Source organism: Mesocricetus auratus, unplaced genomic scaffold, assembly GCF_017639785.1.
Source record: "Mesocricetus auratus isolate SY011 unplaced genomic scaffold, BCM_Maur_2.0 Super-Scaffold_100033, whole genome shotgun sequence".
Taxonomy (NCBI): Eukaryota; Metazoa; Chordata; class Mammalia; order Rodentia; family Cricetidae; genus Mesocricetus; species Mesocricetus auratus.
The window spans coordinates 11,499,644-11,526,451 of NW_024429213.1; the positions used below are offsets into that span (position 1 = coordinate 11,499,644).

The following is a 26,808-nucleotide window of genomic DNA, read 5'->3' on the forward strand; positions in this document are numbered from 1 at the left end:
TTCCAATGTTTAATAAATTGGGATACTTGAGATGTGTCAGCTCATGAATCCCTTCCAAAAGGAGTGTCTGGCTGTGTACCAGTCATAAAACAGGTGGAACTTCTCATACAACCACATTTCCCAAACCATGGAACTTATGAAGTATGGTTGGGAAGGGGGAAACAGGGGTGAAGACTCACGGTGTCTGAATCAGCATCAGGCACATTTAGGTAGCTCCTCTTCCTATCAGATCCTGCTTGGGAGTTCTTTAAGGATGCCATCCAATGACCAAAAGAAAATGGGTATTAGAGCATAGAAATCAGAGAAGCAAAGAAATACACAGGTACACAGGGAGATTCAAAGGCATGATGGTTGCTAAAGGCTTGCTCTCAAAGGGGATCATCAACTCCAGGTAAGCACAGAATTTTCCCTCAACACAGTGACAAGCTTTAGATAGGTTTTTTTGTGTGTAGGAAAGAAAGCAAAGTAGGGATGTTTTATAGGAAAATAACTGGCAGAAGTGTGGAGAGCAGTTGGGGAGTTGAGAGAATGATATGAGAGAAACGTATCAATAGGGAACTGGAATAATTTATAGAATTAAGACGAAGGAGTCTGAATTAGAAAATGAAGAATTTCTGAAGGGATTTATGAAACAATTGTGTATGTTTACAGGAGTACCATATGACTCATGCTACCAACAACGGTCATATCATGGCAGATAGCCTTTCTATCTCCTTCACCACTTAATTCTTTGTGTTGTGAGTTTTCAAACTCTTCTTATCCAGTTCTATACAAAATGGGAGTAAAGAGAGCACAAAAGCTGAACGAGGATCGTTGCAGAAGAAGGAAGGATTCAGAAATCGAAATAGAGTGCAAGGTAGTGTATGGGCAAAGGGCAAGCTCGAACCTACAACAGCTTGGGACATGTGATCATACCTCTCTTGTCTTGGAAATGCACAGGGAATGAACAAGAAAAAGAAAGATTCCATGAGAAATCTTACCGTTGACAGACCTGTTGCCAGACTGTGGGGATTTGCAGAAAACCCAGATGACACTAAGTCATCATCACCATCTTCAGTCTCTTCTAAAGAGTTCTAGGAAAGGATGGAAAAAATCAGTGGTTTGGTTTATTTCTATCCTAGGAGGATTTCTTTTACATGAAAAAAAATGATTTATTTCAAAAAACACTTGGAAAGTCAAAGGAAAACAGAGAAAGAAACTCTCTTTTAGGTTTAGGTTAATTACAAAAATCAAAGGAGTAGACAGGTACTGGACATTGTAGGGCCTCTTTCCTAGTAACACTTGCTTGATGGAAAGCATATGAAATTTGGAATCCTACAGACCTGGGTTTAATTCCAACCTCCATGGTATCTAAGGCAATACACTTTGGGCAATACACTTGTTATTTTTAGTTAGAATTGAACTTCCCTACTACTCTCTCTCTCTCTCTCTCTCTCTCTCTCTCTCTCTCTCTCTCTCTCTGTGTCTCTCTCTCTCTCTCTCCCTCCATTCCTCCCTCCCTCCCCCTCTCTCTCTCACATACACACACACACACACACACACACATACACACACTCTCCAGTCTCTCTCTAACCCCGCTCTGTTATGATTTCTTCCTTATCTGAATAAATATTTTACCATGAAAGTTCATGAATTATTTTAAAATTTAAACTCACATTTTTTGTTTTTGATGCTTAATTTAACTGCTATAAGATCAGTGACCTTTATTGGTATTTTTAAAACAGAATTTAAAGACTTGTTGAATATGTATTCGTTATTTTCTGCTTCTTTGATCTTAGCTTTATTGTATAACTTTACCAATTAAAATCTTCTGCAACAGTTGCAAGATTTCTTCCTTTTCATAAGTGCATTTGACTCTAAACTGCTTCCAATGTAGCCTTTTGTTTGGTGTGTCTTGGAGGCCCTGTTTTTAAAAAGTTTTAGGTTTAAAATAGTTTTCTCTCAAAACTTTGAAAATATTACTGTTTCTATCTTGTACTCAGTCTTGCCATAGAATACTGATACCAATTTGCTTCTTCTTTATTTGTATAAAATATTACTTATTTCTATAACTGTAGTCAAATCATATTTTTACTTTATTTAGGATTTTCTACATATAGGATCACATCATCTGAGAGTTAATCACACTGAACTGTTTTTTTATTCTCACTGAGAACCTTCCTTTACTTTTAGTCTTCCATTCTTTTCTTTTTCTCCTTTGTACCAGTCGCTCTAACTTCCTGTGTAATGTTGAATGAAGCAACTCTGCTTTGTTTACTGGATGTAGACAGTATTTAACTCATTTTTGCCATTGTCTATACATGCCTTCATTAGGCTGAGGAAATTCTCTTTTCTAGTTTGTTGAGGTTTTATTATATATACATTGAGATTTTGTTAAATATCCCTCCTTCTGCTGAGATGTTAGAGCTATTTATTTTTAGTACCACCTTCAGTTCATTTTAAAAACTCAATATTTTATTTTTATTTGTATGTGCATGTGCCCACAGAGGCCAGAAGAGGGTTTCAGATCTAGAATCTTAAGTGCTTGTGAGTCAACCGATAGAGGTGCTAGGAACAAATTCAGGTCATCTCTAAAAGCAGCAAGTACTCTTAACCTTGAGGTGATCACTGTAGCCCCAACATTCATTTATTTTTAAATAGTTGATCAACCTTGCTTCTGAGGAATAAATCTCACTTAGTTGTAGTATGTGATTTTTATTTTCAGTACAAGGCTGAGACTTTATTAAAGACATTCACACCTGTATTCATTAAGTGTACTGAGATGTTGTTTTTTGTTCTTGTGAGGTCTATCTAGCATTGTTAACTGGTGAAGTAATGGATGACATATAATAACTGTGGCAATACTTCCTGATCAAATATCTGAATGAATTTGTGAACTACATGATTTCTTCTTCAAATACTTAATGGACTAGGCCTGATTGATCACACCTTTGACATCACTCCTTGGGAGGCGAAGGCCAGAGGACTACATGCAAGCTTAAGGCCAGCCTGGGATATATAGTACCAGGCTAGAATGGGTTCCAGAGTCATATCTTGTCTACAACAGCAATAACCTCAGATACTTGATGGAAAAGAATAGTAAAGCTATTCACACCTTAGATTTTTTTTCATGGGAAATTTTAAGTTTGACCTGAAGAGGCTTCCATACACAATTTGAGTTTGGTTTGAAGGTTTTTCCATACATAATGTACCGCAACCTAACTTGATATGTATATAGCTATAATCTAGTATTATAACTGTAGTTGAGTCTTAGCAAATCAGGAGCAGACCGTTGTAAAATCATTATCAAGACAGACAAGCTACATGGGAAATAGGTTCCCAAAAGCCAGCTCAAGTGCCATGGACATGTCCTGATTCCACTGCTAGTAGCCTTACAAAGAGACCAAGTTATGCAGTTATATACAGGGATCCAAGGTCAGTCCCATGCAGGCTCCCTAGTTGTTGGTCCAGAGTCAGTAAGCTACCAGGAGCTCAGGTCAGCTGTCTCTATGGGTTCCCCTGTCATGACCTTGATCTCCTTTGCTTGTATATCCCTCCTCACTCTATTCAACAGGATTTCTGGAGCTCAGCCCAGTGCTTAGTTGTGGATCTTTGCATCTGATTCCATCAGTTACTGGATGAAGGATTTCTGATGAAAATTAGGGTAGTTTAATATTCTGATTCCCTATGCTGGATTGCCTCACCCAGCCTTGATGCTGGGGCAGGAGCTTAGTCCTATCTCAACTTGATGTGCCATGCTTTGTTAACTCCCATGGGAGACCTACACCTTTGTGAATAGAGAGGAAGGAGGAGTGGATGGGGGGGTTAGATGGGAAGTGGTGGGAGGGAACAGGAGAGGAGGGAGGAGAAACTGTGCTTGGTATGTAAAATTAATGAAAAATTGATAAAATAGTTTGGAAATCTAAAAAAATGAAGACAGAGAAGTTACAATCACTTCCTCAATTCCATTTTCAGAATGTCATTTCCTTTTTCATGTCCATTGCTTTGGTTAGTTCTCTGTTAACTTGACACATGCTAGGGTCACCTGGGAAGAGGGAATCTCAGTTGAGAAAATGGCCCTATCAGATTGACATGTAGGCATGCCTTAGGGCTTTTTTAATTTTTAAATTCATTTTACATACCAACCACAGTCCCCCTCCCTCCCCTCCTCCCCTCACTACATCCCTCCAACTAACCCCTTATCTACTCCTCAGAAAGGGTAAGGCCTCCCATGGGGACTCAACAAAACCTGGTACATCAAGCTAAGGCAGGACCAAGAACCCCCCTCTCCCAATGCACAGAATCTGAGCAAGTCACCCCACCATCTGGAATGGGCTCCAAAAAAGCCAGCTTATGCACCAGGGAAAGATCCTGGTTCTACTGCCAGAGGTCCCACAAACAGATCAAGCTACACAACTGTCTCCCACATGCAGAGGGCCTAGTCTGGTCACATGCAGGCTCCCCAGCTGTTTGTCTAGTGTTAATGAGATCCCACAAGTTCAAGTCATCTGTCTGTGAATTTCCTTGTCATGCTCTTGACCCCCTCACCCCCTGCTCATATAATCCCTTCTCCCTGTCTTTGAATGAACTTTGGTAAGTCTGTAGGGAATTTTCTTGATTGGTATCAATGGCAAAGGGACCCAGATTACTGTGGGCTCTTATAAAAAAGTTATGAAAACATTTCTATTTCTTCTTATTACATTTTCCAAACCTCCAGAACATTATTAACTAATAAAATGACTGTAAAAATCCATGCTATCTGCTAAATTGTAATGGAAGTAGATTAATAGTATCAACATTTAAAATGGCATATTCTATAACTGTTTGATATGTAATATTTTTTTAAATCCCCACATGTTGTAGTATAAATTTATTTAAAATTTTAAATATTTAAATTTTTGAAAAAATTTCATTTTAAATTCTAAGTAACAAAAGAGTTTTAGGAAGTTAAAATATTATATAAGAATCACTTTTGTGAACTCATGAAAGCATTTTTTTTACTTTCCAGTCACTAGGAGACTTCAGAATTTCCATGCTGGAATGCTTACTTGCTGTGGCTTGCTGAGAAGTGGGTGGGAAAGAAGTACAGTTGCAGTTGTGTGATAAGGAAGGTGCATTCTGTTTCTTCCACTCTGAGGTTTTTGTGCACTTTTATAGACTAAGGAGATCTGAAGTCCCTTTTAATTTAGTTCTTAGTGTTGTCCTGAGGTAATCAGGGTTAAAAACTCCATGCTTACATGCTTACACATAAATACACACACGAGGATTTTGTTATTTGCTTTCACAGGACAAGGTCTATATTCTGTGTATCATCATCTGTTTAAATACTAATGAAAGGGCGCCCCTCCAGCATTATCACCAATGTCTACCTTATACTTTTAAGGAGTTGGCTAGCATTTTGTTGATTCATCCTAATTGTAGACATTCCATCTCATCTAGTGCTCTACTGTGACAAACAATTGTGACAAACATCTGCAGACATTTATGTCAGATATATTGATATGTAATATTTTAAAGTCACATTTAAATGGCTTTGATCAGTTTTAAAGTAGACTTTTATAGGTATGATTAAAATTTTATCACAAGTTTTTGACTTTTTAAAACACAGCTTTATATGTTCTTTAATATATTCTTGGAATATACTGCTATTTCATTTCATATGCATATTAAATATTCCATTCCTACTTGGAATAAAATATACTTTATCTTACTACAGCATTTTCATGCATTGCTAAGTTACTTTATATTGTTTCAATATGTATATATTCATAATGCAACTTTCCTTGAAGTACTGTTTTTATCTTTTCAATTGCAGTGTTTTAGTTGTTTTTATATTTGATTGTCAATACTGCCAAGAAGATATACTGCATGTCTTCATTTTACTTTCAACTTATGACCCTAAAAGTGCAAATGCTTGAAGCCAGATCATGCCCTCCTTTCCATGTGTTACCGAACTTCCTCCCACATCCAACTTACCAAATCTTTGTCTAATGCCCCAGGGACAGATCTGCTTTTTATGCTTGACACGTCCTGTAAGTCTTCCGGAAATGACTCACTCAAATCTAACTCAGATTGACTCTGGTCTGCAGGAATAAATATGAAATTCAGATGTGAGTCAGCTTATTTTGTCATGGTTGCATTGCAAATATTTCAGCATTTCAATATCTCAGTTTATACATGCATACATGTATACACACATACAGAGAGAGAGAGAGAGAGAGAGAGAGAGAGAGAGAGTGTGTGCAATGGAAACAGCATTCAGGCTCACAAACTCCATGCTGCTATACATTAACATACTTACATTTTTATAGTATATTGGTAATTGCCTTGATATAAACATGAGCACATCTGTTTTCGTTTGTCTTTTGCTTACATGGGGTTAAGTACTCTGTTATAAAATCCAAGGGTAGCTTTAAGCTGTTTAAAGATTCTGATTTACTTCTTCCTAAATATTAAAAATGTTCATAGATTGGGTCCTTAAGCTTCATGAGAAAAAGAACTTAACATTCTTGAAGAGAATTCACTGCGTTTTTACATTTCACATAAAATGAAGCCAACTGATCGTAATTTCCACTTTCAAATGCAAAAGAAATGACTAGAGAAAAACTGAGAGATTTTGATTTCCTTAGTTACAAGAACATTCCTTCCTAGCATCTTAATTTCAGTTTTTAAAATTAACAATTGATATGCTTCTCGACAATGCTGTAGACAGCTTACCAAGTCATGGCAGTTTACTTCCACAGAATAGTTCTGTTCTAAAGTCCTGCTGAGACAAATATAGTTGCTTATAGAGGAGAGAGACTGGAAAGAGCAATCAAATACTTAAGTTTGAAATGGCAGATGCAGTGATGAGAAAGTGTTTAGCACAGTGCCTGGTAGAGTATGTACCGAATGATCAGGAGTTATAGAAGACATGCAGTACAAGTTAACTTTATGACGTTAGTTTCTAGGATATGTTAGGTTTTTTTCCATTGGACAGGTGCACTACTTTACTATTTTTTTTGAAAACTGCACTTATTTATTTAGTGTGTGTGCCCATTCACGTGTGCTATGACACGAGTGGAAATCACAGGACAGCTTTTGGGAGTTGGTTCTCTCCTTTCATCATGTGGGATCCTGGGAACTAAACACAGGTTGTCAGGGTTGGCTACAAGCCCCTTTACCCACTGTACCATTTTGTTGGCCCACTTTCCTGTCTTTGAGAACACGCATTTTACGGGGCCCTGGTCCCTAGTGCCACACATGTACATGGATACACCCACAAACACACAAAACATGCACACATAAACCCTTTAGGAGCCTGTTGCCTAGGAAAGATTTCCTTAAAATTCAAGTTACAAGCCAGAATCTAGCTGTAGACTGCATGCAGATATTATTCTTAAGCAACAAATAATGGTTTAATGTTGTGGACTTAATTATTTCTCTGAAGAATTTTCTTACTCATAGGTAAGTTCATTGTAATAAACTGCAATATAAATAATATTCATATAAATGAAAAGACTTCTTTTTAATATCTAATATATGCGTTGGTTAGTATTTTCTTTCAAGTATCATGGAATTCTTTCTATTGAGATATTAGACTTACTTATTTTTAATATATATTTTTGAGATTATATAATTATATCACTTCCCCCTTCCCTTAGTTCCCTCCAAACCATCCCATGTGCATACCCCACCCCAACTCTTTCAGATTCATGGCCTCTTTTTTTAAAGTTTGGTTACTGGGAAGAGAAGCTCAACTGAGAAAACGCTTCGATCAGGTTGACTGTGGGAGCATTTTCTTGACTGATATTAATATGGAAGGAACCATATCACTGTGACCAGTACTAGCCCTCAGGAGGTGGTCCTGGGGCGTTCATGAAAGCAGATTGAGCAAGTCATGCAAGCAAGTAAGCTGCATTCTTCCATGGTCTGTGCTTTAGTTTCTGCTTACCCTTCATGATAGGCTAAAAGCTATCTATACCTTTCTTCTCCAAGGCCATGGTGTCTATCACAGCAATAGAAAGCACATGAGGCCAAGCTTCTTGCAAGTGATTCCAATTTAATTTGTCTGGGTACACGGAATATCTAGTCATTCTATAGATTAAACTATCATTTATTTCCTTGCTACCTAGGCAAGAGTAATTAACTGTCACATCAAATGCACCCTAGAACTATTTTTACTTTCTGTATTTCTATACTAATAATCGGGTATAGCTTTGAACCTAAACAATGACTTGTAGCAAAACTATACACTCAATAAGTAGACTTTTTAAAATGCCGTGGGCCTAAAGCATCTCATGGGACCACTTTTAGAAAGTGCCGATGCTTTATACTGGATAATCATTTTTATAATGGATGATTGTTTTCTCAAGTATAAAATATCTACTCAATACCATAGAAAACAGGAAATTTAATTTGACCTAGTCTTTTTTAACAGCACAGTACTCATATTGTAACCACCTACCTGAGGAAAGGGAGGCACCAGATACTGCTATGGAAGGTGTACCAGATGTGTTTCTGCGGTGACTCTTTGTGAGATGCTCAGAAGTGCTTTCACTGGCAGCCAAAGTTATGGAGTTCTCAAACCTATGTTCCTTCCCACAGAGTAAAACATGAAAAAAGGAACATTATACTAACTGATTTCTTTTAAAACCCTTTCATAGAAATATACTTTAGTATAAAGATATTTGTGGGTGTTATTTGGGAAAAGGAGTGAAGTTACATTTGAAGGACCCTTATCAGAAACCCATACTTCCAAAGTTACTGTATAAAATAGGATCCAAGAAGGATCCAATTTAGCATGAAGCATATTTGAATACTTTTTTACTCATGAACTAGTGATATAAGATTAGCAAGAAAGACTGTATAGGAGCCTCCAGTCTTACATGGAGTGGCAATTAGCCTCAGAACTGTTTGGTCTTGTATTTGTCCTCTGTCAATATTCCCTGTCCTCAACTACCCTGTTGTGGCTTTAATCAGGACAGATACCGCAAAGGCCCAAACAATGGTACTTTGATCTTCAGGTTAGTATCATTGGATGGTAATAAAATCCTGTTAGATGTGTGCCAAATGGATGGTTGTAGGTAACTGGCAACCATGTCATGAGCTGCTTGCTCATGACATATTCTTTTTTATAATATGCCACAAAGGAGGCCATTTTTCTTTCTCTCTTGTTTTCTGACCTGCAACCCCCAAACTGCAAGATAAATCAAACTTTTCTTTTTTTAAGTTGCTGTATCTCAAGCATTGTGACAATAATGGAACACTGAACAAGTTAGACTCCTTTTATTAGTTTTATGTCTAGCAAAAGAAGTGGTTCTCAACCTTTCTAAAGCTGTGACCCTTAAGACAGTTGCTCATGTTGGGAATGACCCTCAGTCATAAAATTATTTTCATTACTACTTCATAATTTTAATTTTTTTAGTTATGAATTATATTGTAAATATATGTGTTTTCTGAGTGTCTTAGGCAACCCCTAAGGGGTCATGACCCACAATCTGAGAACTACTGAGCTAGACCCTGGAAAACTGACTCACATACACTATACTTTCTATCACCACATTTAACCTAAGACCCTGTCATCTTTTCCATCTAGAAGACTGGGTGATCAAAATATAGTTACATGTATGTTGAAATAAAAATGTCATGCATGATACTTATCAGTGTTTATAAGAATAGAGACTTGTAGGGAGCAGGTGAGGTCGTGAGTAATTGGGTATTCTTTGACATGAGAATGGCCATGTCAAGGACCAATGCCTCATTCCCAAAGGGATGGCAAAGCCTCTTCTGGCATGCATATAAATGTTGATAGTGTATGAAGGAAATGTCCACAATAGCTTTACTTTCCCTTGGATGCTAATGGCCAGAAGACTGCTCCCCTCCATAAAATGATGATCCTACTGAGATTAGTGAAACTGCATCCCTAATCAACCGGACGTTATAGCCTCTTCTCCTTGTTCAGCTGTATGCAATGAACCCACCTCCCTACTAGACTGTTATGTAATAAGCCAGCTGAGCTTGGGATGTAGTTTGCAGCTTTTCCATCAGAGAGCCTAGTGCACCTGATCCCAACAGGACACAGCAGGTACTCCTCAACCTAGAGTCACAGGTGATTTAGGGGATGCCTAACTACAAATAAATGTCTGTACATGTGGGATAATACAGTCTGAGATTGACTTTCACTGTGTGACATGACAAAAACAAAACCCTGTCCCAGGTCTGCTGATTCCCATCTGGTCAGTATAAGCTTGCTTTTGTAAAAAAATATAATCTTTTTTGTTAAAAACTTCATATATGAGCACTTTCATCTATATCACTCTACCCCTCGACTCTCTTGATTCATTCTCAAATTAATGATCTCTTCCTTAATTGTTATTGTTAATCTATCAATATTAGACAGTATATATCAATATGTATATTAAACATCTATTAAACACACACACACACATGTAACTTACTGAGACCATTTAGCATTGGTCATATGTACATGCATGTCGAGGGCTAACCACTTGAGATTGGAAAGCCTATGCGGGAACCCAGCCTTGAAGGAAAATGATTTCCCCCCTTTAGCAAGCTATATTGTCAACATGTCACAGGTGTATTTCCTCTGTCATGTCTAGGGACACTAGCTAGGCTTTTTTTTTTGTTTTGTTTCTTGAGGAGAGATTCCTCTATGTAACAGCCCTGTCTATCCTGGAACTTGCTCTTTAGACCAGGCTGGCCTTGAACTCACAGAGCTCCACCTGCCTGTGTTTCCCAAGTGCTGGGACTAAAGGCATGTGCCACCACCTCCTGGCACTAAGTCTTAGTTAATGTTAAGAAAAAAAACTGTGGTCCTCTTGAGAATTAGGCCGAGGTTAAATATCAATGAAAATGACACCATGGTGTGATAACTGTTAAACCTAAGAGAGACTTTACCATTCTTCCTATTATAAATGGTTAAAGGGTGCCTGCAGGATCAATTCCCTCCTGGTTGCCCAACATCCTAGACATGCAGGAATACTTAATAAATCTCCACAGATAGATCCGACTCTTACTTGCTTAGCATGTTAATAAATTCAGCTCAAGTAGACTGTTTGCAGTATTTCATTATTTCCAACATGTAAGACCTATAGCAGAAAGCATATTTCTTCTAATTCCTCTAATTATCATAGACAGCAAAGCTTATCCGGAGTGTAACAGAGGTCAAATGTATGAATTAGTTTAGGTCAGATTTCAATAGCTTATCACAAAATTCTTAACACCTGGAAGTTTCCTAATGAAGCAAGACTAAGCTCCTTATTGGCAATTATGATGAGGGAACTTTTTCCCACAGGTGATTTGGTGGTAGCATTAATATTGAACATTAATATGTTAGTTAACATTGTATAGGTATTAACATGCAACACATACTCTACAGCAAGTGTTCTCAACCTGTGGACCATAGCCCCTTTGGGAGTTGAATGACCCTTTCATAGGGGTTGCCTAAGACAATCAGAAAATAGATATGTACATTACAATTAATAATAGTAGCAAATGACAGCTATGAGGCTGAAAGGAAAATAATTTTATGGTTAGGGGTCAGCACAACACAAGGAACTATATTAAAGGGTCTCAGCATTAGGAAGGTTCGGAAGCATTGCTCTAGAGCTTCAGGTGGCGAAGTCTAAAATTAGCAGTTTATATCATAGCATAAACAGAGATAGAGAAGGTTTTCATCTATAGAAGAAATTGTGAGGTGGGTCTCTCTCTCTATTACACACACACACACACGAAAGCAATGTGCTTTATAAATTACTTTCTTATCAACAAGAAAACATTTTTCCTCTTTAAACAAGCCAACTTAGACCAGTGGGAACACAATAACAAGTTCCACACCTTCACGGTATATGCAGAGAAAGTCTTCCAAGGTTCACTGTAGAAGAAATCATACTTGGGAAGATAATCCTTGTTTTGAGATCAACCAAACTGAATTAACTTATTGGCAACTGGACTGATAGTCACCTGCCACCCGCTGGCATAGGCACAGCAGTTGATAATGTTTTTAATATTTTTATATCATAATAGCTGGTAAACATTATCACTATGTTCATCTTACCCCCCTTCCTCATGCCTTTCCTCACCCACAATTCCCTTTATAAGGCATCCAAGGTTCCTAAGCCTTGTACAGTGTTTGCTCTGATTGGTCAGGGTCTCCTCACTACCAGCTCATCAATACATTAAATATCACTCCTTGTTAGGTAACAAAAGAAGAAAATATGAACATCAACAATCTATGCACTTTGGTGATGGATGAACAGAATCCAATTGCTAAGCTTAGCATAAATATTTATGAAATTCAAAATATGCCTTTTATCTAAGGAAGTGCAACTTAGGCTGTATTGAAACAGATCAATCAACGATATTCAGTCTGTCTGACTGTCATTTGACTCTTCCTCCAAAACACTGAAACACTCTGATTGCTCACTGCCCACCCTCCTGCTACCTCCCTGTTCCCAAGTCCCTTTTAATGGCGGAACTATGGCAAAAGCTTCCTAAATAATCTATCTACAGGCTTAACTTACTTCCCTCAGGGATTCCTCAGCAGCCCCCTCCCGAGATCCCGCCTAAACAGATGCTAAATCATGTTACTTGGCTACATGAGCCCTATAGTGTCACCTATCTTAACCAGACTAAATATTGAAGGCTATACAGCAGTTTTCAGGGTCCTTGCTGACTCCTGACTTCTTTGAATTCATATGGAAGTCCATTTTTCTCCATTTACTAACAGCAGTACACTGTTTTTTGGGTCTTCCTTTAGCAAATCGGTCATGCCCACCTCAGGTTCTTTACGCTGGCAGCTCATGAAGTACACAGACACTTTACTATCAGGGCCAAGGCACTTCTTCTTTTTACATTGATTTGGTCTGTCTGGAGGACACTGCCTGCTCAGACATTTGCATGGCTGATTCTTTCACTTATTTTTAAATCTTTCCTTGTCCAGGCCCTTTCAGGAGGTTTCACTTCACTAAATTATGGCTGAATCAAAGTATTAAAGTTCATATGTAATGATATCTTAGATATAGACTCCAGCAATATCAAATTTCTTGCTTAATAAAAAGTCTAATAGATGATAACTTATTCCAAGAATGACTTCCAATAGAGTAGTTGATAAAATAAAGTATTACTTCCAAGTGTTTGGTGCTTTCTCTTCCTTAAAAGAAAAAATGTGATACAAAAGCAATTTTTTCATGTATTATATGTGTATGTGTATCTCTACACACACACACACACACACACACACTCACAATACCAATTTAAGCCTTTATTGTAAGTTTGACCTTGCATTTTAACAAATGCAAAGAGGGAAAAGAAAATTATAATATGATTCCAAGGTCCTACTTTTCCTGTAGAATATCTACCAACATAGGAAATACTTAGTACAGCTAATTTATAAATTAACTTATAAATATGTCATCTGAGAAGTAACATGAAGGATGAAAGTCTGAACCTTCAATTAACTCTTCATATTTCACACAGCCATTTAAAGATCGGTGTATAACAGTACCTTTAAAACCTGGTTTGCCCTTTTGTCTTCATTTTGGGTTTCTGTCCCAAAGCTAAGGATACATTGCATTCAACAGCATAAACAACATGCTCTGAGATACTGAGAATTCAACCAGAGTCATGGGTGGTGGGAAAACTAAGTCCTAGAGACTCGGTCTCTACACAGCTGTATACTTACTCTACTGCTGATAGAGGTCACACTACGAGCACTTGGGGCTGGTGACCTCTGAGTGACTGGGATTCCACCATTGCTGTAACCGTTTTTCGGTGTTCCTCGTCCTGCCTCCTGGTCAGTGAGATCTGATGAAGCGACACTTCTCCTAAACAATAGGATAAAACACACTCCAACTTTGACAGCAGCCGAAGACACCAGGCAGGAAATGTTTATAAGGAAAATGATGGAAAATGCAAATCACACCAAGTTGACAAGGGCCACACTGGAGCTGCTCAGTAGTTTTCATGGCACCTTCCTCAAAGTCCTGCTGAACTTCACTAGGTCATGTGCCCACATCCTAACTTGTCTAACTCCATTGTCATGTAACTGAGCTTCACCCTACCTTTCCAACTTTATTTCCCAGTTTTCATCATCACTCTGAACAGTCCACAGTCCACACCTCTTTTTCATTCTTTATCCTTGTGAGTCCTCTCCTTTAAGTACAGAAGATGTTCTGCCTTCCCCATCTGGCCTTTCTTGACAAGCACAGACCTTGCTCTCCTCAGTCCCTGTTCACTTACAGGTTTTGAGGAACTGTAATTCTTGTGTATACGTGCATCTTGAAGGTATTCCTATTAACTGTGGGCTCCCGTGTTATCTCCAGCATTTTCTCTGGTGCAGAGTCACTCAGTTATGCTTAGTCAACTATTAGAAATTATAGTTAATTTTTAAAAGTCTGACTCTTTTGTGGCTAACAAATATGCTATAAAATAGTGACACTGGGTAAATGGACTCAAATCATTTTCATATTTGAGAGGATGATTTGATCTATTCAGTGATGAGAAAAGCGATTCCTGCTGAGGAGGTGATCACAAGGTTCTTATTTAGTGGAGCAGTACAGGTAAATACACAATTCAGACAAATTAGAATTTAAAAGAGACACATTCATTCCAGGGAGGCCTGCTCTTTTCTGAAGGGAAATGGAGGAGGAGTGGATCCAGGGGAGAGCAGAGATAGTTGGGAAGGGGCAAGGAGGAGTGAGTAGAGACAGGGAAAACTGCAATAAGGACTTAATGTATGAGAGAACTTTAAAAAAAGGAAATATTCCTATTTTAATCCCTTATCTCAGTGAGTCAAAATAGGCTAGTAAACAAGACTATGTGACATTTGTGCTTTCAATTATTGTTTTTGTAAGCTATAATAGTAAGTATATGATTGACAAGGCATGTCGACAATTAATAGTGATTAGGGTTTACAGCTGAGCCACCTGTAGGTAAGAGCAGATGGAGTAAGTAAATAATTCTGTCTTTTGTTTTGTTCTTTGAGAAGGGGTCTCAATATATAGTTGTGGTTGGCCTAGAACTCACAAGAGATCTGTCTCCCTCTGCCGTCTAAGGGCTGGCATTAAAGATGTGTGCTAGCATACCAGGCAAAGAAAGAATTGTAACAGTGTTTGAACCTACATACATTGTTACCAGAAAATAAATATGGGAAAAGAAAGAGCAGGCAATGACCATCATAAGTGATAATCATAAATCCTGAGTATTTTTCTGAGAAGCCATCAAAGCAAATTATTCCCTCATTGACATTGCCAGCCACCACTCTCTGTAATAAGTCTGCAAATAACAGTAGTATTTACTATTCAGGTCTTCATCAGTTTCCTTTTCCTCAGCATTCCTGAAATAAAATTTCAATTTTAATGACAAGGAAAGTAAATCTTACAGAGGTTAAAGATGAGCAGGGCATAGTGTTCCATACCAGTATCCCTAGCATTCCAAGGTCTGAGAGAGGAAAACCATGAGTTTGAGGCTAGCTCGGACTACTTAGTAGGATATTATCATTAAACAAAAAATAAGGGAGAGAGAACAATTATTCTTGCATTTTCTGCCCAAATCTTTTTTTCCTTCTTGTTCAGGGACCAGTAAAAGTGGGGAGGAAGAGGGTAGTGGGAAGCAACTAAGAGCAATGTGTGATGACAGATATGTATGAAAATTTGACAATCAACCCTGGTGCATTGCCTGCTAACTGAAAAAATTACTAAAAGAGCTATTCTATACACATGCACTGCTGAAACACCATGATCCCACAAAGATAACACCTGAAGAAGAGATTAACAACAGCATTGCACATGCACCCAAAGCCTGGACCTACATATTCTGTTTTTTTTCATACTGATCTCACATCATCTCACTAAGATCAAATCTTTCCAACCCGAAGAAATCTGCATTAACAGAATGCTCTAGCAAGGAAAGGACAAAGGAATGCTGAACTATAAGTTAGTTATTGGCATCTGACTGCGAGAATCTTGATAAACGTTCTACATAGCATCATTTTGATAGCATCTCTGGCCTCCTCTTTCTAGAGATAGTGCCAAATCTCAGTGCTATAGCTCAGAGTTGTCTCTGACTGCTTGTTGATCCTGACAAAATAACAGATTTTCTGTTTTAATAGTTTGATGCAATTTAGAGTTCTTCGTTTTAGAACAAGTTTCCTGAACCCTCTTACAGCAGACACTGCACTTTGACAACAGTAACCACACTTACACTTTTCCACAGGCTTCCGTTCATCTCAGATATCCTACTAAGTTTAGGAAAAGATCAGAGACCAACCCAGTGATATGTACTGACCACAGGTTATGGATTCTCAGAAAAATATTCTAGAAATACTTCTCCCTACTATTTAATGGGGAAAACATTTTTTAAAATGTCCCACAAAGAGGTGAGTCTTTCAAAAAGAGGTCTAGAAATTACAGAAGGATTCATGTGAATATTCTGCTTCTATCTGTGTTTAAGGCCTTCCCAGATCCAAGTGGTTTTGACAAATTTCCCATCTTGCTTTCAACAGGACTAAAAGCAAAAGTCCTATTTACTGTAGAAGTGCTGGCAGCAGTTGGTTAATCAGAATGATGACATTTAACAGGCTAACCTGTAATAAGGAAAAAATCTTGTGATCCTAAGTCAGCTACTGGAAATTATTATTGCCAACAGCCTTAGCTCAGAAATGACAGACGTTCACATTTGTCCCTGACATTTACTATGAGTGTTCCAAAATATTTCCTTTTGCTTGGTTAGACTAAGAAAAGGTTTAGTGTAAAGAGGCACAGAATTTTAAATACTTTGGTGTCAAGTACTTTAAATGTTATTTATAATGTGTCATAAGTGCCTGGACCTTTGCCACTTAAATAGAAAGCATGTTATATTCAAATTTAGAGAAGTTAGAAAGTGAATTAAGAAACTCCATTTTGATTCAGATATCATATTATCATGATTTAAATACATATTATAAACCATTGGCAACAGATGTTCAGGCTAACATGGTTAAGGGGAAACTGGAAAGAAGGAGAAAGGAGACATGTTTGACAGGGTCTATGGGGCTTCATTATATTAGGTTACAGAGAGACACATTTTCTAGATTAGAAGAGTCTCTTCTAATTTATTTTATGAAATATACTTTGAAAAGTCTACTCTTTTGTTACCTTTAATTCCATGTTGCCCCCAAATATTGATGATGCTTTTAGAGATATATACATTTCTGTATAGAGGACCCAAGGATAGGACAGATACTGTAATCTGCATTACTTTTATGGGTTTATGTAATGCTGTCCCAGGATTGGTATTTAGGAAATCATTTTCCAGTACCCTCCCTTACTAGACTGGCTGACAATGTTGAGCTTGTACTACAATGGTTAAATGAGTATTCCAGAAGGCACCATTAATATAAGAGCCACTAACACTGAGAACAAAGTATAATGCATGCTTCCCCACAGAGAACGAAGGATGTTCCTTCTGAGGCATATAAGCTTTTCTAGCTTATTTTAATTATTTCAAATCTGAAATGAATACATAAGAAAGATGGGAAAGAGAAGTTATAACTGCAAAATGAGGTAAATCTGATAAAGGAGAAAGAAATATCAAAAATCTAAAAAGAAAAGAGGGAAAGATTAAATGCAGTTCTCTTCTAGTCTTTGTGATTCCCCCAAATGCTACATCTTTAAACTGGTTTATGTGGGGTAAGCCTTTACCCCTTGTGGCACATCTGAAACACCACACTGGATCCTCTGAGCATGTGATCTAGAGTTCAGTATATTTTAATACTGCCCGTCTGATTCTAATGCACAGAAAGAGATGAAGAATATTATGCTAAACTGCTCAGTAAATTCATTAATCTCAGACATGTGTTCACCTGCATTCATCCCTTCCCGTGTTGCACCACCATGTTTCTTGTTTAGCATAGTACTCATATGAAAAAGTGATGATCTGACCTCATGGTGACTGTGATAAATGAAAATACATAAAGATACATGTTTCTGGTTTATTGAGCAACCACGAGATACTAAGGTTCAGCAAATGGTCTGTGAATTGAAATATTCCCACATAATATTTTTGTGGCTAACAAGATAAGAGTACTTTCTCATTTTTAGATTGATGATAAAGACAGATGAAAAATATATTATGACACATAAATACTATCATTTATACTTAAATATCAATAAATTAAATGTTGTTGGAAAGTAGGCATACCCTTTCATTTATTGTCTGTACTTCTTTCTGCAGCAGGAGAATTGAGAAGATAACATGGAGAATTTATAGTACATAAAACCAAACATATAAGCTTGAATAAACAGACCCATTCACAGAGATGTGTAAACACACAGATATGCATATCCATTTAAAAATCAAACTGTTACGAGAGCCCAACACATTCCAAAAAAAATAAGTTATAAATGGCCTATAAATACAGACCTCATTCATCTCTTGACTCATGCATCTCTTGACTGAATCCATATTTTTTTCTTCTTTCTTTTTTTTTTGTTTGTTTGTTTTTATGAGACAGGGTTTCTCTGTATTGTTTTGGAGGCTGTCTGTCCAGCCCGGCCTCGAACTCACAGAGATCCGCCTGCCTCTGCCTCCCGAGTGCTGGGATTAAAGGCGTGCGCCACCAACGCCCGGCCTGACTGAATCCATATTTTTTCTACCTGTTCTATCATTTACCCTCACTTCACTGCACCAGGATTCTGTATTCTTAAGCCCTTAATTGTCTGACAATTTTGCTTTAGGTTTTTTATGATAACTTGTGGCTTTGGTTTTCCACCCCTTGATTCCATTAAAGAGGGATCTCCTTACCCAAAAGAAGTTAAAATAGAAAAGTATGAATTAGTAGATCTGGATGCTAGGGAATAGTGGTACAATACTTATTTAAAAATATAATAACTGATTTGACTTAAGGCCCTCTCCCAAAGATGTAACTCATTCCTGACGCTGCTTGGGTGACCAAGAACCAGAGACTAAATAGCTCAGTGAATAGAGTAAAACCAAATACTACTGGTCTTTAAAAAAATAAAAATGTAGTGATAAAGTGGTCCCTAATGATATTCTGCAATACTCATAAATCAGTGTACTGTTCAGCCATCATCAGAGAAGCTTCCTCCTGTAACAGATGGAAACAAATACAGAGACCCACAGCCAGACATTATACAAAAATGGAGAAGGATCTTGGAACACTCATCAAATCTGTCCCTCTCAGGGCTCAGGGAATTCCATGGAAGAAGAGGAGGCAGAAAGAGTGTAAGAGCCAGACGGGATGGAGGACACCAAGGAAACAAAGCCCTATAAATCAACATGAGCTACATGAGCAAAGCTCATATGAACTCATAGACACTAAAGCAGCAAGCTCAGGACCTGCATGGGTCTGCATCAGGTCCTCTGTGCTTATATTGTGACTTCCAGTTTAGAGTTTTGTGAAATTCCTGAGTGAGCAAACAAGTGGGTCTCTGATTCTTGTGTCTTCTCCTGGGTTCTTTCCTTTCTGTTTTTCTTATCCAACTCTGCTGTGATAGCTTTGCTTTATCCTATTTTTTTATTTTGTTGTGTTTTACTGTTACCTCTTAGAAGCCTGTTCATTTCTAATGAGAGACAGAAAGGAAGTAGATTGGGATGGGAAGGGAAGTGGGGATAAGCTGGGAGGAGCAGAGAGAGAGAAAATCATAATCAATATATGTTATGTAAGAAAATCATCTATTTTTCAATAAAATAAAAATAAGTATTAGTAGACCTGGGCAAATGAAAACAAAAGCATGAGAACAGCTGAAGCTAACTTTCTTTAGTAGGCAATTCTTCTGTGTCTCAAAACTATCACACACACACAGAGAGAGAGAGAGAGAGAGAGACAGACAGACAGACAGACAGACAGAAAGACAGAGACAGAGAGAGACACACAGAGAGAGAGACAGAAAGAGTTAGTTTTGAATATGTGTTATGGGTGGTATCTGTGTACGTGGAGGTCAGTAGGCAATCTGGAGTGTCATTTTCAGGTGCCACCTACCTGTCTTCTGACCCAGAGTCTCTCAGTGGCACTGACTACAGGGCCCCAGACACAAACCTGTCTTAACCCCATGTATTGGAACAGTACAAGCATTTACCACAATTTCCCAACATTTAAAGGTAGAGTATCAGCATCAAACTCAGGTGCTCTATCCCCAACACTCACTTTATTCCTTTATTAAAGAATAAAATTTACATGTTTTTAGAGATACAGTATACATGAAAACAATTTTAAATGTATTTACTGGGTAAATTATAGTGTTTCATCTAAAGAAGAAAAATGCCAAATAAACCAGTGTTGACTATGTTTGTGATCTTGACTCCAAACTAGATCACTGCCACCTTGCTATAGAATACTACTATGCAGAGGATGCTGCCTACCTGAAAATCCCAGTTGCAAAGAGAATAATGACAAATTCTACTTAGGACTGATTTCATAAATTTACTTTGCCCAAATAATATACATATGGAAAGTAAGACTTTTTTCAGTCAAGAAGGTCCCAAGTATGCCCTATTTCTAGGAGAAATGAAAAATAGGAAAGTGAGGCTTGGAATGAGAATGAGATTAGCTAAGGGCTGGATTTAATGGGGTGTTCTCTGTTTTTTATTTAGAGCCCAGCAAAACAGCTTGTGAAACTTCACAGGCCATGTGACAATCAGTCCCAGGACTTGTGGAAAGCAATTAAAAGTAAAAGGATAATGTGTGTGTGTGTGTGTGTGTGTGTGTGTGTGTGTGTGTGTGTGTGTGTGTGTGTGTTTAGGGTGAAGAAAGAACAACAAAATAGGTGGGTATGATGGTGTGCAAAGGCTCTTGGTAAAATGCTTGTCAAACCTTCCAGTAACATGAAAGATATGTTGCTAGAATTACAGCTCCACTCTCCACCAACTTCTAAACAGCACATATCAGACTAGAGGTTCTGCATTTTTTATAGGATGTTAAGGGGACACTGCTGGTATCCCACCTAAGCCCTCACATCCTATTGCTAGTTCTACACAACTCTCCATAGTTTCTAAGGGCATTTCTTATATGCTTTGCACTTCATGCCTTTAAAAATTGTCCATTGACACTACAAATACAGGCCTAGAAATGACTTGGAATGTCTCTCTCTCACCCACATGGTAGAAAACTTAGATTAAAATACAATATTCTTAGTTAAATTTGAATTTTACATGACTGGTGGTTCACACTATAATAAACAAACAAATTTTATTAAGAATTAGAATCTTCTAAATATTTTACTATGTATACTTATACTAAAAATGTTGTTTGTCTCAAATTCATGTTTATCAGAACATCCTTTATCCTTAGTAGTTAAGCAAGGAAAACCCTTGTGCGGGATCCACAGTCAGTGACTGACTTGGATCAGAGTAAAATGGCCTGACTGCTTCAAATGCAAAGGGACAGTTTAAATTTACAACCTGTTAAAAATTGCCCTTTGTTTTGCATATCTAGTCCCTAGCAACAAGTGAATAGCCATTTGTTATGCATTCCTGAGAGGCTGCTATGCCTTTCCTATCCTGTTCCTATTTTCCCAGCTTTGAAACTACTGACAAGAAATAAATCATTAGGCATCTGATAAAACATCATTTCCACTTGTATATAATGTGAGTTTTTAAAAGGGATGCCTTAGCCCAGCTGCTCCAGGAATAAAAAACCAATGAACCATGAAGAAATATACTTTATCGAGAAGAAAAGAGAATAATTGCCTAGCTGGGTCAGGTCATAGATGAAAGAGATGGGCATCTCACAATCTTTTTAGATGATAGTTAAGAAAAGATAGCCCCTCCCCCGAATTTTTAAAGGAATCACTTGGAATGAAGTGATTGCCGTACTATGATGAATAATAAAACGGATTACAGCAGCCCATTAATGAGCCATCACCAAGGTCAATTAACGTTCCAGGGAAAGGATGGTTTGCTCTATTGATCTCTTGAGCATCTTCATTTTCTTAATAGGAAAGCCTTGCTCTTGACATGCTAAAGCTGAACAACTCTGATGACAATATTTAGATGATCTACAAGCTACCTCAGTATTCACAATTTAGAAGATAGTCTTCTTTGGAGACATGCAGGAGGCATCTGTGAGAGGCTGGAGGGGGAAATGTGGAATGCATATGATCAAAATACGTTGTATGAATGTATGAAATTTCCAAAGAATAAATTCAAATACTTTTAAAGTCTATTTGCATACTGTCTCTCAGTTTATAATTGCAAAAATATCTTGTGTCAAAACATGAGTGTTTGATGCAATATGCCCATATGGCATTACTGCTTTATAATTATTCATGTCTAACAACAGAAAAGACAAAAGAAACAAACCCAGGCTTAGTGATTCTAGAATAACAGTATAAACACCTTGATCATGGGGAGGAAGACCTTCATTCTTGATGAGTAAGTATAAGGCAAATAATTCAAAATAGCATGATCTAATTTGCTCTATAGGCCTGGGACTCTTTGTTTCTTTGAACAAGGAAGCCAGTCTTTCCTCTCCCTATATGGTGCCCCTCTTAATGTTAGCCTGAAGTGTAAAACAATATGATGGTGATGTAGAGATGGCCCATGAATTAAGAGCACTGACTGCTCTTCCAGAGGACCAGATTTGATTTCCTGCACCCATATGGCAGTTCATAATCACCTATAACTACAGTCTCAGGAGATCCAATATCCTCTTCTATGGGTACTGGCATACATTCAGTGCACAGACATATATTCAGCACAATACCCATGTACATAATAATAAAGATTAAATGTATTAAAAAAGTCACTCAACCACAGAGTCCCAAAGATGCTAACAAAAATAGACCAACACTAATTTAGGTACACTATCATTATGAATGACTGTCATATCTACTCAGAACCGTGGAAGCAAATATGAAGACCAAAGATAACATTTTATTTTTTTTTAAATTTTTGAGATATAGTCTCACCAAGTAGCCACAGCTGTCCTGTGTCATTATTCAGTCCAGGATGTTCTGAAACTCACAACAGACCTGCCAATTTATCAACCTGAGATCTAAGTTAACAGGTAATACCATGAGTGATTGGGGTTTTGAAGAAAAAAATGCAATGGAGGCAGCATAGAAGGGAAGTGAAACAATCCACAAACCCAGAGATGCTAGGTAACAAGGAGAGCTCAAGAGGAGAAGCTCAGATCTCCCTGAGAAGGGGAAGTAGAAGAGATTTCATGGGTGAACTGGGCAGGGGGCAGGAAGCTGGGAATGGGAACTGTTGTGGAGTATTAATTAATTTAAGATGTGTTAAATTTGTTTATCCTGTAGAATATTTGTTTCATGATGCAAAGATGTATTGCATTCTTTTATGTTGCATTTGTTTAAGTCTGTGAAGCTGTGTTACTTTGCCTGTCTATAATACCTGATTGGTCTAATAAAGAGCTAAATGACCAATAGCAAGTCAGAAGAAATGGAAAGGCGGGGTAGCCAGGAAGACAGAATAAAAGGAGGTGAAATCTAGGCTTAAGTAAAAAAAAAGGGAAGAGAGAGAAAAGGAGGAGAGGAGGACACAAGGGGCCAGTCACACAGCCACATGGTCATAGAGTAAGAAGGAAAGAAAGATATATAGAATAAACAAAGGCAAAAAGCCCAGAGGAAAAACATAAAGATAAATGGGATAAGTTAAGTTAGAAAAGCTGGCTAGAATCAAGCCAAATTAAGGCTGGACATTCATAAGTAAGACTAAGTCTCCATGTATTTGAGAGCTGGGTGGCAGGTCCCCAAAAAGAAAAAAACCCTGCAGGGAATATGAGAGATCAGTTTAGGGGGCAGATGGTGGGGGAAAATACTGAAAGAGACTACTGGAAAAGGGAGTGGGTATTTCAAAATCAGGTTAAAAACCTGGTGCATGGTTATCTTCCAGGAAATCTACAAGGATAACCCCAGCTAATAAGACTCCTATTGACCAGGCAAGACTTCAAGTGGAGTGAGTGGGAAAACAACTCAGCCACGTAACCTTCAACATATAGTCTGTCCTGCCTATTGAATGTGCTGGGGGTAAGGGTGGCCTAGAGATTGAGGGAGTGGCCAGCCAATGACTGATCTAGCCTAAAACCTATGACATGAGAGTAAGCCCACCCCTGACACTGCCTGGAGATCCAGGACCCACAGGCTGGATGACCCAGAAACCTAGGACAGAACCAAACATGAGGGAAGGGGGAAAATATCAATGTAACCATGCCTAACAATATTTATAGATTGGTGACCAGCCCAATTGTCATGAGACAGGCTTCATCCAGCAACTGATGGACACAGGTGCAGAATCCCACAGCCAAACAAAAGGCTGGGCTGGGGAATCCTGTAGAAGAGGAGGAGAAAAGATTGTATGAGCCAAGGTGGCCAAGGATATTACAAGAAAACCAACAGGAACAACTAACCTGGGCTTATAGGGAATCACAGAGACTGAACCAGCAACCAGGAAGGCTGCATGGGGCTGACCTAGGCCATCTGCTTATGTGTGACAGTTGTGTAGCTTGGTTTGAATAGAAATGAAAGAGGAGTGGATCAGGGGTGCAGATATGAGGTAGGGGCCACTGGGAGGAGAGGTGGGAGGGGAAACTGTCATCAGGATGCAAAATAAATTAGTTTTAAAAAGAAGGGAAGTGGTGAAAAACTATTTCAAGGGCAAAGATGCGTTGCTTATGTTTTACCCACACAGGGCTTCTTTAGTCATATGGAGAATATATATACAACACTGGTCCTCTGAAAGTGGATAATAGCTTTTATATTTCTCCTCTACAGTGTTATAAAACGTGATGTGTAGAGGGATGCTAGAGAAAATAAGGAAGCATATATGAATAGCTATCATTAATAAAAGCACCAAAAATAGAAAAACATCCCCTCTCTAGAAAAGTTCTGGTCTATATACTAGATTACAACATGTTCCTGGGTTCCATACTCAGCACCGCAATGAGAAAAAAAAGTGAGGTTTTATAAGAAAAAAATGTTCTGCTTGTAGAACATAAATAGAGAAGAACAGAAATACTAGCAGGATTGCTGTAGCCTGAGCAATCAATAACAAAATGGAATTAGCATGTGGACAAATCAGTATACCATGAGATCAGATAATATTTTCTTACTTTTAGTGTTGATAGTAATGAAAATGAGGCCTGACTTAGGCCAAAACAAGATAGAAAATCAAATCTGATTAGAAGTGACTATGCTTTTGGCTATCTGCAGTCTTCCTCTTTGCTTCTCCTAACAAGTGATGACACTATGCACAAGAGATTCTCACTTGACCCATCTGGAAATCAGTTAGAGGCAGTGGAACAAGATATAAATGGAATTACAAAAAATCTCTAGGACAACACACATGATGGAAGTATTAGTATTTTTTAAAAGCAGCAAGGAATAGATATGACACTTAAGAGTATTTTTTCAGAAGTTGAAAGGGAAAAAGAACAAGAAATGAATGAAAGAACTATCTTCCATGTACATCTCTACTTGAACTTACAGCCCTAACTCCCCAAACACAAGGCTGCATTCCTTCACATGACACACATGTTTCTAATAGCTTTAAATCAAGAGGAAAGCTTTTCTGTAATAACTGAGAAACATCTTCCTGCCTTTTGTATTGTATGGTAGGCATTCTTTGTGTCCCAAACCTTTACAGATACTTAGATTCCCTATGTGGGCAGAAAGTTATCAACATGATTCCCAGGCTATCCATTGCTCAATTTGTATGTTGCTTACCTGTCTGAACCAGGGCCTGACTTGAAATTCTGAAGATTTTGACTATCTAAATCCAAGCTATAGCTCCTCCCACTGTCAGGCTTTGGAGTTCTGATTTCTCCTCTGGTTGCTGATCTGAACTTGCTCAGAAGAAATCTGAAAATAAACATGCAAATTCAAGAGTAAGATATGAAACTCTTATCATCATACTCACAAACTACTGCGTCTGTCAACCACCATCAAAGAATCTTCTATTTGCAGGGATCTTTGCAAAAGAGGGGCTAGAAAGAGTGTAAGGGCTAGAGATGGTGGACAACTAAAGGAAACAGTAGCATCTGGGCACAGAATGGTAGCTGCCCATATGAACGCACAGTGATGTGACAGCATGCAAAAATAAAAACAAGAAAAAACAAAACAAATAACAACAAAACATGTGCAAGCCAAGTCAGACAAAAATCCCAATGTGGAAACGAGATTTGGGGATAAATTCCTACCCCTGCCCAGGGAGCAATTGCCAATCTCTAGGGACAGGGAGAATCAGGTTTCTCTAAGAACGTAGCCTCTGGTAAGTAAACCACACTCAAGTGGAAGGCCACATATCCAAGAATATTTAGATATCACAATTACATCTTGATGGGTTAAAAAAGTAAAGGAGGGGCTGGAGAAACAATATAGCACTTAAGATTACTGACTGTTCTTCTGGCAGATCTAAGTTCAACTCTCAGCACCCACATGGTGCTCACAACAGTATATACGACTCGATTTACACTGACACCTTCTGGGAACATTGGGCATCAGGCACACACATAGTGTATACACATTCATGAAGGTAAAGTGCTATATATAAAAAATTTCCAGTGTAGCTCAGTGATACAGAGAATGTTTAGTAGGGACAAAGACCAGGGTTTGATCTCCAACACCAAAAGTGAATAAAAACCCAATAATTTATATTGCTTTTACCAATAAATGGTTGTTCAATAAAAGAGCATGGCTGAGGGGTTCTGGGTAGTTGGGTACCAGTGCTTCTAGTTCCCCAGTAAGCATACTACTTGTTGCTAAGCCAGGTCTCTGGCCCTGCTAAGCAAAAGACTCCCTAGTTTGGAAACTCATCAGTGGCAGCTGAGAGGGAGGAGCGTATTCTGGGGGGGGGGACTCTTGGCAAGCATGC

General features: G+C 38.1%; 1 protein-coding gene across 3 annotated transcripts in view; it reads right to left on the reverse strand.

Moving 5' to 3' along the window:
• Sytl5 (synaptotagmin like 5) overlaps positions 1–26,808 on the reverse strand; it is a 288,981-nt gene that overhangs the window by 56,746 nt on the left and 205,427 nt on the right. For 2 of the 3 annotated variants that reach the window (XM_040733700.1, XM_040733698.1), the window contains exons 6-11: positions 25,662–25,796; positions 13,664–13,805; positions 8,426–8,555; positions 5,956–6,062; positions 981–1,073; positions 180–245 (exon numbers count right to left, since the gene is read on the reverse strand). In XM_040733700.1, the coding sequence (XP_040589634.1) occupies positions 180–245; positions 981–1,073; positions 5,956–6,062; positions 8,426–8,555; positions 13,664–13,805; positions 25,662–25,796 (673 nt within the window). The remainder of the gene's footprint in view (positions 1–179; positions 246–980; positions 1,074–5,955; positions 6,063–8,425; positions 8,556–13,663; positions 13,806–25,661; positions 25,797–26,808) is intronic. The other variant, XM_040733701.1, reaches the window with a different exon arrangement.